At 35.5% G+C, this 15,737-nt stretch overlaps 1 protein-coding gene across 2 annotated transcripts in view; it reads right to left on the bottom strand.

Annotated features, from left to right (window-relative positions):
- The window catches only part of LOC114511714 (serum response factor-binding protein 1-like), a 61,979-nt gene extending 47,796 nt beyond the window's left edge, over nt 1-14,183 (bottom strand). Inside the window, exons 1-4 of one of the 2 annotated variants that reach the window (XM_036020689.1) lie at nt 14,015-14,102; nt 13,127-13,319; nt 3,255-3,343; nt 2,117-2,189 (exon numbers count right to left, since the gene is read on the bottom strand). In XM_036020689.1, the coding sequence (XP_035876582.1) occupies nt 2,117-2,189; nt 3,255-3,334 (153 nt within the window). In that variant the 5' untranslated portion in view covers nt 3,335-3,343; nt 13,127-13,319; nt 14,015-14,102. Of the gene's footprint in view, nt 1-2,116; nt 2,190-3,254; nt 3,344-13,126; nt 13,320-14,014 lie in introns of both variants that reach the window. The other variant, XM_028530518.2, reaches the window with a different exon arrangement.
- Between the last annotated feature and the right edge of the window lie 1,554 nt (nt 14,184-15,737).

The following is a 15,737-nucleotide window of genomic DNA, read 5'->3' as shown; positions in this document are numbered from 1 at the left end:
GGTATATGAGCCAAGGAAAAAAATTCATCTGGAAAAATGAATAAGTAGAGGTTTTTCTTCAGATTTAATTGAGACTGTGAGTTTTCTGTTCTGTGACTGTTTCTTTGATACTCCCATGTACATGATAAACAGTTCTTTAAGAAATTACAAATGACCTTTCACTTAAAGAAATATGATCTATGTATTTGCTTATTTTACAAAAGTAGACCAATTTCATAACAGAATCATAAATGAGGAATAAAATTTGACATATAAGGAAAGCACACTTAGTCTTACTCCTTTTTTTGGTTTTATATTTAACTTTAATCCAGCTTTTAAACAGCATTATAAAAAAAGTTGAATTCACAGCATTCAGTTCAGACTACCCTTAACCACTGCCATGAATTCAAGGAATAAATAAACAAACAAATAAATAAATAAATATAAATTTTATGAATTCCAGGATTATATAGGCTATGCATTTTAGCTTTCTATGAGGCAACAATTCCACTGTGGTCTTATATAATCACACAAAAACAAAAAAAAAAAACTATGGGTGTGACACAGCAATGTTGTAAACATATGAACTTCATCACTACTCTGATTTGTTATTGCTGGTGAGGTTTAATAATAAAAGGAAACAAGTTTTGCACATAGATCAAATAGGACAACTTTTCTCTGATGAGGTTCAAATAAAATCCATTACTGAGAGTTACAAAAGGAAAGTATTCTAAAGATTAATGAATATCTTTTGTTTTCATAGTCTTCATACAGTGCACATAAGCCTGTTATATATAATGTATCCTTTCCATGTCAAAATAAAATTAGCAATTATATAGTTCCTCAAAGTCTCTGAATAATTTAGGACTACAAAAATGACTATTCAGAAGAAATTAAAGGGAAAATTTAGGTAAGGAATGTAATAATTTAGTAAGGACCTTGGTTAAAAGAAAGTAAAAGGCACAAGGAGATATACAGTAACTTCCTATCTTAGAGTTATCCTCAAAACAAAAATCTCTAAAGACTGTATTTCTTATAGGATTTCATGAGGAAAAAAAGTATATGAAAAAGCCTAAATGGTGCATAATTCAAAGTGACACAATGATAATTAGGAGGCAAATATAGAATATTTTGACTGAATGGGAAAAAAAGAGGATTAAAACTTTAGAGAAGACACATCAAATGGATTTCATAAATTTTGCAGTCCTGTGAATAACAATAACCCCACAAAAAAGTAAATACATAAAAACACCTCACACCAAAGAAAAACCATGTCCTACATCTGTTTCTACTCAGATTAACTGTGATAAATAACTTTGACCTATAAAATATTTTACCACCCTTCAAAAGGAAAAAATGGTGAGAGGTTTTGATAATCTAACTCAATTAAAATATTTTTAGAGAACTCAATCATTCTTTTATCTATCTGAAAACTTGGAAGCTATACAAAAATATAATAGTCAAACATACATGCAAAATGACCCTGCAATTAAGATAATTGCTAGTACCAAATGTTGTTTTTAAGTTCTGCCATAAAACAGTCTCCCAGACATTTAATAGTATGTCATTTGGTAAATGAAAGTTTCCACAAAGTAAGAGCAGTGAGAAGACCTAAAAATTATACTAGTGAAGAGTCTGGCTGAAAGAAACAAAAATATGGATCATTTTGGTCCAACACTAATTTTATTTCGAGTTACTACAGAGCTGAATAAAATGCTGACGCCACCACACAAAAATTTATTGAGCTGGCAATGGGCAAAGCATGATGTCAACCACCAATATCCCTATCCGCATTACCAAACAGCATGAACACTAACTCTTGAACTTAGACTGCATGCCTAAAGTTACAGTAAAAATAAAAACCTTACACATGAGGCATTATTAAACATAGATGAGTTTAGTCTGGCACAGTTTTGACTCAAATTAGTCTAGCACTTTAACAAGTTCAGTAAAAAAAAAAAACGCAAGCTTAAACACATTACAGTTTTCTAAATGTGCTACCTTCTTCACCAAACAGACTCATAAAGAGTCTTAGTTACTTGAAATGATAGTCAAAAAGTAACAAACACACAGAGAAAAGGCAAGCTGAGATGAGGAACAGAAACATAGGTATACACACACCCACACAAATCCTTACCTTCATGGCATGAATTTCTTCAAGTAATCGCTGTGCCCTTCTTTGGTTTTTTAACAGTGCATCTTCAGTACCCCTACAAAAAATACATTACAGTATGTAGCCAGGTAAAGTGTTTATTATAAACTCATTAACATAATGAAAAGCCTTTTTATTTCCTTTAAAAAGGCATAATAAATCTCTAAATAACAAGCAATGTCATACTACTTTGTCCTTTCCCCCTTCCAACACATATCCTAATTCTATTAATAAACCCAAGTTTTTGGCAATGTTGTCCTGGCATATTAATGATTATTACCACTGATAGTTTGCCTTATAATTCCTTAATGGGAAGGCTAAATAAATAAGTTTTAATTAATCCTTTAATAGCACATTATAATTAACATAAGTTCCATAAGCTACAGGTAAAGGTTGGATACAATTTTATTAAATGAAAAAATTTGTTCTCTGAAATCAGAAAACATAAAGATGTTAGCTATCTAATTAAATCAGAGAGGAAGGTCATTTTCTGAAACATTTATGAAAGAAAACACAAGATTAATCAGAAACAAAACACATTTGAAAACTTTGTAAGTATTCATACTTAAAGTGTAAGAATGAATAAACAACATTCTTTTTCCTCTAATACCAGTGTCACTGAAAATGCAAAATATTATTTCTTCAAAATATTAGATAGAACACAGTGCTTTGATTAAACACTTCCCCAAGATACTGAAGATTTCAAAGTAATTAGCAATTCAAGAAATAAAATTATATAAAATCTTTATAACTCATTCAAGGTATTACTAGATTTGCTAAACTATAACATCATCTTAAAATAAGTTCTAATAACATAAAATACATGCATAACCCCCAAGGTCTTTCACTCTGAAAAAACAAAACAAAACAAAAAGAGACTTCTGAAAAAACAGCAGAAGAATTCATCATGTATTTAAAACGAATTTCGTCCAAGCCATATAAGGACATGCTGACACAGCACATTCTATCTCATTCAGGTCCTTTCTAAACATTTTTTAAAAAGTGCTGTATGAGTAAGATATTTAATTATTCCTCTAGGCCCCACCCTCAAATTTGGAAATATTGAATAAAAACAACTTTTGACATTTTATTAGTCATAGGACCATTACTTTAAATGACTAACTTTTTCGATTTCAGTCTGCCAACACTTCTGACAAGTTTTCGGATAACCAGAACTCGGATTCTCTTCACTTCTTTTCTCATCTTCACAACCTTTAAAGAATAAGGCCAGAATTATAAAGGCAATTAATTCAAGAAGAAACATATTTTAATTTTAGCCTTAATATTATAGACTAAGTCTGCCACTTTAGCCACATTTTTGTTTAACTCTATTTATTTTTTGAGGAAATCATACTTCCATAAACAGTAAAGGAATAAAGGAATACATTAACATTTTTAAAATGTGTCTAAGGACATAAGAGAAACAAGTTATCTTAAAAAAAAAGGCACAGCATTCCCAGTGATCAGTATTTTAATATTATACTTATATTTTGTTAGGCTTGGAACATAATAAACTAAGATCAGAGACCATATTAATTTTTGTATCCTTGTGGCTTAAAATAGAGCTTCACCCATATTGGTAGAAATTTAATTTATTGATTGAATGTAAAAGTGATCATATTTATAGAATACCCCTTGCATGTATTTTTAGTAATAATTTATTTGAGGCATAACTTAAAAAAAAAAAGCCAAACCACAAGGGCACATTGTATGTGCTCACACTCACAGAGATACATGCTTTCAATCATTCCATTAGAGAACATACTGAATTCCAAGAACAAAAACATAGATAGATAGATAGATAGATAGATAGACAGACCGACCGACCGGCCAAGAGATGACAATATTCTAATTATAAAGAACTACATGTTATAACAGTACTTAGTACAATGGGATGCTATCATTTTGAGTCCATGTTTTGTCTATCAATATGAGGAGCCACACATCTTATAATTCCTCCTGTAATGTCTTTCTTCCCCTCCTCTACTTCAGGAACTACACAAAATTTAGTTCAGATATCTTTCCTGTGAAACCTTTGATGCCTTCTTCAGTTAGAGAAAACTACTCCTTCCTTGGGGTTCCCTCAAGGGAACGTTGTAGTTAGAATCTATTTCACTCACTGTCATTAATTACTGTGGCCGATTTTTTCTGTGGTTTATGAGCTCCTAGAGGAGGGGAAGTGCAATATTTCCACAGGGTTTTCTGTGCCTTGCAAGAGTGTCTGGCAATACAATCCTACAAATTCTTCTTGCCAAAAGAACAATAACGCAATCATCCTATTTCTTCAAGGCTCTTGCATTTGGCTGTAATACCTTCTCTTATCTCTCATAAGTACCATTTACCCCTCTATTCTATTGAAGATACTGACAATCAAGTTACAATTTCCCTCCACCCTAAGTTTTGCTATCATTCTGAGTGATGTAGATGCCCATGTGATAACTCACCCCAATGTATCTTCACTTCTTGACTTCCCCTTTCTAATGACCTCTCTCTTCCATCTCAGCCACCCACTCACTATAGTCCTTATCATCACATAACCATTCCATTTCTAAAATGATCAGTTCAAATATCCCATTAGATTACAACTTCTATCAGCTCCACGTACCACAACAGTCTCTGACTTCACTGGGATCAGCAATTCACTGACCCCTATACTTTTCCTCAAACAGTTACTCCTTTGCTTTTAATTTTCCTCCTCTTATCCAGTTTAGGTTCCTGATCAACATTTGCCAATACCTTTAACTGTCCAACAGTTAGCAATCCCTTTAATCTCAAATGAAAGTAACATTCTTAGTTCTTTATCACAGCACCCCAATAACCAGAAAATACTTGATACAAGCTAGCTACTATAAATTCGTAACAAATTTCAAATGAGCCTGTACACTTCCTAGCAATCCTACATATTTTTGGTCAATTCACTCTACAATAACTATTTTAAACCTTTACCTGATTTCTTAAAAATATCTAATATTCATCTTGATCTCTCTTTTAATTTCATTGCGAAAATAAACACCAGACAGGAACCATCATCTTTTTAGTACCATTAGTACCAATTTACTTGCATCACTCACCCTCTTCTATTAATAAAGCTGGAATATAAAAAACAATCCTACATACATGTATCTGAGGTTACTCTTTTAACTGTTTTGGATCCTGTCCTTCTGCCACCCTAGAACCCTTACCATACATTATCCATTTACTCTAGCATCGCCAATCTCTTCAATGAATATTTCCCACTAATTTTACTATACTTGAGTCATTTTCATTAAAAACAGGACAAACAAAACATCCTCACTACAAAGTCCACCAGGAGCACCCCGCCTTCAAATGCCACAAACCAAGCTTTAGAGATGTTCAACCTCACTATATCCATTCGTATATGCCACATGATTCCACTTTGTGGAATTAGTTTGTGGTGTCCAAGACACCAACGATTTCTAAACGTCCCTGAATCCAAAGAAATTTTTCAGACTTCATTTTATTTGCAATCTCAGTGACATTTGACATTGTTGACCATTTCCTCCTTCAAACACTTATTCTTTGGTTTCCATGACACAAGACACTGCTCTCGTGGTTTTCCTTCTGCCTCTCTAACCACTCCATTTTGGTCTTCTTTGAAGGACTGGCTCATCCACCTCTTATCTTAGCCACCAAGTGTCAAAGTTCAAAGGACAGTCGTAGGCCACCTCTACTTTTCATCATACACTTTTTAGCCTGAAGTGTATGCATGTATACTGTTTCAATTTGCCACCTAAACAAAGATGAGTCAAAAACTGCTACCTTCAGCTGAGATCTTTCAGCTCCAGAGTCAAACGTGCAACTGCCTACTTAACAGTTCCTTCGGAGTATACTTAAAAGTCATTTCCACTTCACACTTGCACCCATGTTCTTCACCCCCAACTGGATCCCTGTTTTGGTATTCCATGTTTCAAGGAATGGAACAATCTCTTCAGCAACAAACTTAAGGCTCATTATTGATAGCTCTCATTTCTAAATCCCTCACAATAAATCCACTACCAGGTCCTGTTAATTTTCTCTCCTAATTACCACAGTGTTTTTTCTAGCTTGACCTCCTAGCTGTCGTGGCTGAGTTACTGGTAACTTGTTTCTCTAACATCCACTCTTGCCCTTCTCCACTTATCCATAACTCAGTCAGATTACATTTGTAACACACAGACGTCATGTCGCACCTTTGTTTAACTCCCCTCAATGGTTTCCACTCGCTCTTAGGATGGCTACCTAGGTCCTTTTATGCCTTCATCCTTACCATGCTCACATCTACCACCAAGTCTTTACATGTGCTGTTTCCTCTGGTAGGTATGCTCCTTCTCCCAATGTTAGCTTGTCAACATTTTATCTTTCTGATTTTGGCCCAACTATCATTTCTCAGTAAAGTTTTTTTTTCTTTTTTTGCCTCCCTGAGTCAAAATTCCCAATTATAAGTACTTATGAGTGCTTACAGAACTTATCATGACCATTATTTTAAAACTTTACTTTTAATCTGATTATATTTAATGTGTCTTTCTCTTAGTAAATTATAAATTCAATGAAGGTCAAGTATCTTATTTTACTCAACATTGTTTCTTAACACCTAACACAGTGGATAACATACAGTTAAGTGTGTCAAGTAAATACCATTAAATACATGGCCAGAAGAGTAGCACTATTCACTTGTTCATTCACTGTGTTTTTCTTTAAAGGTTTATTTTATTTTTTCATTAGAAAGACAGGGGAAGACAGAGGGAGAGAAAAACACCAAGCTGCCTCCAGCTGTGACTGGGGATCAAACCCACAACCTAGGCATGTGACCTGACCTGGAATCAAACCAGCAACCTTTGGGTTATGGGAGATGCTCCACCACCTGATCCAACCAGCCAGGGCATTCAGTCACTGTTTCAAACGAATAATATAGTAACAGAATAATCAAGCTTCTCTTCTACTAAATATGTTCATCTCTTTGGAACCTGTTTCAAAGTTAGATCTATTTAGAAAAAAATCATACTTGCACAAATGAAAAGCCATTTAATCTAGGTTTAAGTGAACAACAACAAAAAAAGGATTGCTACATTTCATAAGCAGCCTGAGAGGTTTATGATACATTTTTGAAAGTTAAGTAATTCATAAAATAAATTAATATAATTTTTGTCTTAAAATACATTAACAAATGTTTCTAACTGTTGTAGAATACAGGTGCATGAGATTATACACCATTTGCTAACCACTGTTAACCAAACTTAACTAATAAGCAGTGGGCAGAGTTGGTCCTCGGTTACATTCCAATCATGGGAAAGTTAGACTCCAATTTTAAAATTCCAATTTAAGAAGTACTATGTTTGTCATTACTGCATAAGGGAATCTAAAAGCAAAGGGAATGCTTCACGTACTTACTTTCATGCCAATGTAAAAAAATGCTTTTCTAGGTTATTAACTTTCTCAGCATTTGTGTACAAGCAGGAGAAAAAATTGATAAGTTTAGTATATTTAAAAATAAGTATACTCATCATGTAAAAATTGAATTATACTTTTATTTTTCTCACACCTGATCACCCCAAGCACTTAGCTTTCTCCAAGTGTTTAAATTTATTTTTGCAAAACTGAAACAGCTACCAATAGCCTTTTAACTAGGACTAAAAGGGCTGCCCAATTATGACGCTGGTTGACACAGACGACCAGGAGTCAATAAATAGGACTAAAACAACCCATACCATCAGAAAGCCATAAAATACACTTTGGTGAATTCTCCAACCAAAAGTAAAAAGAATTATCATTGTTAGAAATACAATAAGAGTATGATATCTGGCAGGAATAGAAGGATAGAAATGTGAGCAAAGAGGCATAATAATGGAGACGAAATGTGCTGACAGGGAAGAAACAAAGTGAGAGAAAAGTGGAAGGAAGGAGTTTGGAGACAGAAATTAAAGGACAAATTGGATGATCATTATCACCAAGACTGAGAAGCCTAAGCTAAGGGCTTCCTAACAGCAAAAGGATGCATTTAACATAATCTCCAAGAGCAGAAGAGTTAATACACACACACACACACACACACACACACACACACACACTTAACTGAACCTAGACATACACAGGCCTTCAGTTAATCTGGTAAAATTTAAACATAGTAAGGTAACATAAACCTCCCCTTGGATAGGTAGTACAGAAATTTCACCTAAAGTAAGTGGAAAGCTAATATACCCACTTGGAAAAAGACCATGTAAGCATATGGGGAAGAGAACATAAGCACAAGAAAGGGAACCACAAGACCAAAAGCAGGCTGTGTTCAACTCAAGGAGATTCCAAATTGTACTAGAATAACTCAATTATAGGGACAGATGTATCACAGCCCAACACTGAATCATGCAATTAAAACCTTCCCTGTGGTTCTATTTTCCAAGCAGCCAATGTAGAATAGACAGAAAAAAAAGTTTTACAATGTAAGCATCATGGTCTACATTAGATCTATTTCTTAATAAACAGGCTTTCTCCTTAATATGCTCCCTCATAAGCTTATGGTTAATGTGAATTTGCTTTTGAAAGAATGAGCTATACTTTTGGGATGATAATGAGAACAAGTTTCCAATCTATAAAACTGAGAGTAAACTTTGGTCCACAAAGTAAACACTACTTTGAAGTGATTTTTTTGCATTTAAATATTTTTATTAAAAGTTTAAAATAGCTTTGTTTAAAGTATGGTTATTTCCATTTTTAAAAATTAATTTATTTTTCAATTTCAGTTGACATACAACTTGTACAACATAGTAACTAGAGATTTATATACTTTATAAAAGTATCACCCCATAAGTCTAGTACTCATCTAACATCATACATAAATAGTTATTACAATATTATTGACTATATTCCCTATGCTGTACTTTACATCCTTGTGATCATTCTCATAACTTGCAATTTGGATGGGATTTGGGGAATGGGTGAGTTGACTCTTAGTTGACTCTGCTACCTAGTCAATTAGCCAGCTTCTCTTGGTAAAGCACTGACTTTGCCATTCATTTGAATTAACCTGTTAACACAAACTCATGGTTAGAAGAAAACAATTACTCCAAGAGCTAGTACTGTTGTAGGGGAACTTACAGTGCTAAGAAAAATCTGAGTATATCTGTGTTTCTTATAATATATTAAAACTCCTGATTATTCATTACTCATCTATCAGATTGGCAAAAATAAAAACCTATGACAACACATTCTACTGGTGAGGCTGTGAGGAAATAGGCACTCTCATGCATAACCGGTAGGAATGCAAATTGTTATATTCTTTCCAGAGGATACTTCACCAATACCTAATAAAATCCTACTTCTAGGAATCTAGGTAGAAGACACCTCCTCCCCCAACAATAGCAAAAGGTTAGGCACAAGACTATTCATTGTAGCATTCTTACAAAATGTTGCACAGGAGATAAAATATTATACAAAATATACACAAAGTAGTATTTTAAACCAATGCGGTAGATCTGCATGTATTATCATGGATAAACCTTAAATATGGTGAAAAAAGTGACTTTTCGAGTAATTGTGCATAGGATATGACATGCAAAGTTTAAAAATATACAACACTGGGTATATGTATAGGTATGTATGTTACTAAAGTTATGAAAACTATGGATGAGAAAATAACACACTAAAAGAGTAATAATTACTTCTGAGGTTGAAAATACAGTGGGTAGAATTAAGCAGTCTAATATGGCAAAATACTGACATTTGACAAATACAGGAAATAGATTACAAGGATATTTGTTAGATCATTTTCCATGTATCTGAACTATTTCATAGTTAACAAACTTAATTATGATTTTATACAGAGGACTTATTTGGCCATTATTGTTTAATTATACTTCTTTTTTACTTCCAATGAACAAAAATTTTAAAATTCTACAGTGCTTGGTAATTATCTACAACTTAATCATTACTGAGAATATGCTGCCACCTAGCAAAACTTCCCAGAATAGTTTAACAAAAAACAAAACAAAACAAAAGTTTCTCTTCTTATGGATGAACCCTGATTTACTATTTCAGTAAAAATCATCAAAAAGAATTACACACTCAATTATGAAATAGGAGCTTTGCAACTTCAAACGCACAAATATAGTTTTTGATGTTCTTATTTTTTACAATATGTGGAGGCAAATCATTTTGCTTCTACATTTACTACCTTATAGAAAATTAAAAGCAAATTTCTTTTAAAAAATATTTTACTGATTATGCCATTACAGTCATCCCAATTCTCCCCCTTCCTAATGGGCTTGTTGGTAATATCAAGAAAAATATGTCATTTTTATAGAAAGCCCTTGGCCCTTGTATGGAATTAAAGTACCTCTTCAGATTGTTTCATCTCCTAATACTGATTTTATATATCATTGCTACCTAAAGAAATAGATGACTGGAACAAAATCAACTCTGGTTTTGCAAATTCATTGCTCACTAAAAAAACACCATAACTTGTTTTCAATTTTGCATCCTTTCTGTAGTTTTAATGAAAAAGGAGGAAAAAATCTACATGTAGAAGAGTCCCCACCTCCTTTGAATATTAGACTCAAGTTGAGCTATCCCTACTGTCATCTGTCCAATAAGTATTTACTTTTTACTACCTGTAGACAAGGCGCTATGCTAGAGGTTAGGGAAGTTGCTATAATAGGTCAGTTAAATATTCTCCTTTCAAAGTACAATGAAAGTACTAGTGAAGATAAAGCATGGATTAAATAATAAGATGAAAAATGATGACTTTTTTTAAAAAGGTTAAATTTTACATTACTTCAGAATTAACACATTTTAAGGACCCAGAGTCAGGAAGAATTCCAAAACTGTAAGCCTAAATTCATACCTGGACATTTTTAAAAGAATGGAATTATTAAGGGTAGAAGACATTAAAAGATAGCAGAACAGGTGCCGCTGGAGGCAGGCTTTTATTTTCACAAACGATATTTTGGATAATTAAATATACTGGAATTTTTAAAAGAAAAACTATTATAACAATTTACAAGTAATCCAATCAAATAAATCACAAATATGAGCACCAACATCCCAAAGATAATACCAGAGATTTACGGATGTTTGGGAATCTGATGAACACCTAAGGACTCTTTTCCCCACAAAGACACATACGTGTTGTGTGTGACTAATTAACAATTCCAGGCAGTTTTAAGATCCCTGAAATACATTCCTGGGTCTCAGTTAAGGAGAGCTAACTTATTTTTAAAATGATTCCTCAAACTACTCATTCAACCGACAGGCACTGAGCAAAAATTTACAGTCAGGTAGAGAAAGTAAGAAATCTCTCACACATTCTCACACACACTAAGCAACTGTTAGAAGCACTAAAAAGAAGTAAATGGTCCTACAAGAGCTTACAAAAGAGGTAAATGAAAGTCAAGAATGCTTTCCCTGAGAAAGTGGCAAGTAGAAGTATGAAATGTACTAATGAGAGAAAGTTAAAAGGAAGAGCACGTGCAAAGGGTCTGTGGTGTGCTATGATAATGGAAGGCAGCCAGCGTAGTTGTAGTATAGACAGACACAGAGGTGGGGTGCAGGGCTGGGGCGTGGTATAACAGAAGGTGCGGAGATTGGCCTTATTTAGGTAGGTCTTTGCTAAAAAAGCAATGGAAAGCCACCTAATAGGTTTTAGGCAAGGTAGTCAGTCACAGGATTAGATGTGTGTTCTGAAGAGAGCACTCCAGCTGCACTGTGGAGAGTGAGAAGAACCGCGTTTAAGCAGCTGGGAGATGACAACAGAAGTGCTAGAGGGAAATACAACTTGGACTAGGACAGGGGGGGTGATGAAAAGTAATAAAAAAGATCTGAAAGATAACAGTGAATTTGAACTCTTTTTCAGATACATTTCTTCCTTGCAGAAGTTGTTAATTTCTTTTACCAATTTTCTATAAGATGGTTTCTCTTAAATTTCCATGAGCTATTTTATAGTAATGACATTAGGCATTTATCTGTCATATTTCCCTTGGTTCTTTTCCTAATTCATTTTCTTTTTTTTCTTTTGGAATGTTTTTCAAATTTTATGTAGACAAATTTGTATTTGGTCTTCCCTTTGCAGTTTTTCTCTCATTAATTTAAAATTATAATTCCTTCCATCATTCCATTTTCTTTCCCACCTTCATACTAGAACATAAAAGATTTACTTTAGCATGGGACATGTAGACTTCCTAATTTGGTAAGTTCATTTAGTCATCCAGCAAACATTTATAGAGCACACACATTTTAGTTGAAAGACATACACACAAAAAGAGAGAAACAGGTAAACAAGTATCTTCAGAGTAGAAAGATTCTGGCTGCATAAAGAACAGACAGACACTTAGCCCAAACTGAGGTGAATTAGTGAAGACTTCCTAAAGGTCAAATTTTAACTGTTTTGAACAGGCCTGGAAATGAGCTAAATGGTAAAAGTGATTAAATTAGGAGTGGTACATGTCATTACTACTTTCAGAGTAATTACAACATTGAACAGGAACTCACTAGTATTTCCAGTGAACTCCCAGGGACACCACTCCAATTAAGGTCTTTTATACCCCATAGGTAACCTAATGCAAAAAAGCCAAAAACTTTCCTGGAACTAGCACAATCCTGACATTATGTTTATGAATATATGGGAAACACCTTTGGAATTTCCCTCTCCAATAAATCCCGTTTCCCACTGCCAAGTGGAATCCAGACTTATTAACCCAGCAGGAAGTAATATATTTCATTTCCATTTCCTCCTTCACCACACAAGTCCTCATCAATGGAGGGCTATCTATTCCTATACTAACTGCGTGGTTTCCTACTTCCCTTCCATGCTCATACTGGTCCACCTGCCTGGGGTGCCTTCTTCCCCTCCAATGAATCACTGGCTGAAATTCCTGCATAATAATACCTTTAAACACCAAGAACAAATACTGCATTAACTTCATTTTGCCTTCCTTGGAAACTTTTCTGCATTACTAGTTTTCTGGGCATTATTCTGCATCATAGGTGAGTGCTGCTTGCTTTACTTACCTAAGTACAGGTTGCTTGAAAATAGAAAGCATGTCTTACACAAGTGTGTAATATAAACTGTGAGTTGCTTATAGTAGACACACATATTCACTGAATAAAGGGGATAAAGAACTTCCTTCGCTGTAGCTGTGAGATCCTCATTTGATCCTTGCTTTTCCAGCTTAATTTCAGCCTTCAGATGACTTACGACTCCCTTGAATAGAAGCAGAAAGTGGAAATAGAATGGTGGTAGAAATGGTAGCCTGGTGACATCACCATGTTATGGTGGAGGTGATGAGGACAAATGTTTAGTAAGACTGGGTTTAAGAGAACGAGAGAATTGAGGACAGCAAGTATAAGCAACTCAAAGATTAGCTGTATATAGAAGCAAAGAAATAGGGCAGTAAATAAAAGAAAATATGATACTGGAGACGTAAAGTATACAAGCTCTTTCCAGATTAGAAATTTCGTAGCAGAAGCTGCCTAAGGCAGGTATTATAGAGTGTTTATTAACTGCTAGGCACTGTGCGAACACTTCACACATGCCAGTTAATTTAATTCTCACAACCTTGTGTGGTAAGCACTACTATATCATCACGAGTTTCGTTTAACAGACGAGGACACAGAATATACATATGAAATAAACTCCCCAAAGTCCCACAGATACAAATTCCTGAAGTCTGACGTCCAGGGGCAAGTCTCTTGCTTCAGTCACCTAGAAACTCTGAAGGGGTGTTCCCACTGCTAGGCTCCGCGTTCTGGAACAGCAGCCTGGGCCCAGCAACAAGCTCCGTCAGCCACACTCCCTATCCTCACCCCTGCCAGACCACGCGCCCTTGACTGACGCAGAAGACCGCTTCCGAGGGCCTTAAACGTCAGTCCCACAGGTTCTCAGATCTCTGTGCTTACCTCGTTATTGAGGTTCAGAGTCGCGGGTTGAGCCATGGCAGATGTAGGAAGAAGATCCGCTGCTGTTGGCACGTGAACTGCGTTTCCCGTACGGCGTCTGCGTCGCCACGCCCCCTCAACGGCGGCCTCTTCAGCCCAAAACTCAACAATCATGTGAGCTGACCTATGCAGGAATAAAAGAGATACAGACTCCGAAGAGAAGAACCAAACTGTAGGACAACAACTTCCGGAGCAGAGTGCTACGCACCGGAATTACGCGTTCCTATGGAGACGAGACTAGGCGGTGGGTCTTCGGGGCGCACTGTGGGCAGTTTGTTGCCACGGTTGGTTTTGCCGGATGCCCACTCTTTCTTTTTTATTGAATATATTCACTTTAGACTGAGCCTGCATTGTAAAGACCTTGGTTTTTATGTCCCAGTGGAGATAGCTTTTGTAAAAGCAGAACTTGAATCACCAGGTTTTGCTCCAAATATTTAGCGTAAGGGAAGATTTCTACGGTTCCCACATTTTTTTGTTTGAGCCTACCATTATAACCCGGGTATGAACATATTTTGCTGTGCACTGTAATAAAGTTTAATTAGGTAATAAACGTTTAAAGGAAAACCAGGATGCACATTTGTTTCCTCCTGTGGAAATGGATATTTTGAAGTGTGAAGCTTGCAGGCAGAGGGAGTGAGTTCTAATTAGATAACATTGATTAATATGTAACACTTGTACTACTATTAACATGAATCAAGTGCTGGGACACATGCTTTGCATGAATTATTGCCCAAAATAGTCACAGATATCGAATGAGATAGGAACTATCATTCACATTTTACAGATGTGGCCTTACAAGAAGCCAAGTGCCCTGCCCAGAGTGGCCCAGGTGGAGCCAACCACTGCTTCAGGACTCCAGGGCTGGTTGTAATCTGCCAACCCCAGAGCAAAATGAAAATGCAGACAGAACCCCTCACTCAAAAAGTAGGAAAGCGTTTCTTCCATGGTGTTTATTTACCTGTGATATGTTTTTAATGTGGGACTTAATCTGCTACTCCCTCATCTCAGGAATACAGGTGGAGTTAATACAGACCCTCACTGGGGCCCAGGACACCTGCCCCAGGGCTCAAATCCCACTGTATTTTTCTACTCAGGCTGTCATAACAAAATATCACAGACTGGGTGTTAAGGAACAGGAATTAATTTTCTAACAGTGCTAAAGCCTGGAGACCAATATCAAGGTGCCATCAGGGATGTTTCTGGTGAGTGTTCTCTTCCTGACTTGCAGAGGCAGCCTTCTTGCTGTATCCTCATGTGGCCTTGCCATTGTGCACCCCTGAGAGACACTTCTCTGGTGTATTCTTCCTCTTCCTATTGGATTAGGGGTCCACCGTTATGATCTCATTTCATCTCAGTTACCTCCCTGAATGTTTTATTTCCAAATACCAAGACATTGGGGGTCAGAACCTCCATGTACGGATTTTGGCAGGATGCAATTCAATCCATAACACCCATTTTCTTTGAGAAAAAGTTATCTCAAAAGTAATCTTTTCCTTATCTAACATGCCTGATGACTGCCATTTCTATCATTTTGCACTTTCAAGAATTGTGTTATACATTTCTAGATTACTGCTAAACTTACGGATGTTTAGCAAACAGAATAAAATTGTGAAGTAGGCTTACACATATATGGACAACTGATTTTCAACAGTTGCAAAGACAGTTCAGTGGGAAATATGGTCTT

The sequence above is a fragment of the Phyllostomus discolor genome, chromosome 3 (genome assembly GCF_004126475.2).
Source record: "Phyllostomus discolor isolate MPI-MPIP mPhyDis1 chromosome 3, mPhyDis1.pri.v3, whole genome shotgun sequence".
Lineage (NCBI taxonomy): Eukaryota > Metazoa > Chordata > Mammalia > Chiroptera > Phyllostomidae > Phyllostomus > Phyllostomus discolor.
Note: the sequence above shows the minus strand (reverse complement) of the source record. Positions and strands in the feature narration are given on the sequence as shown.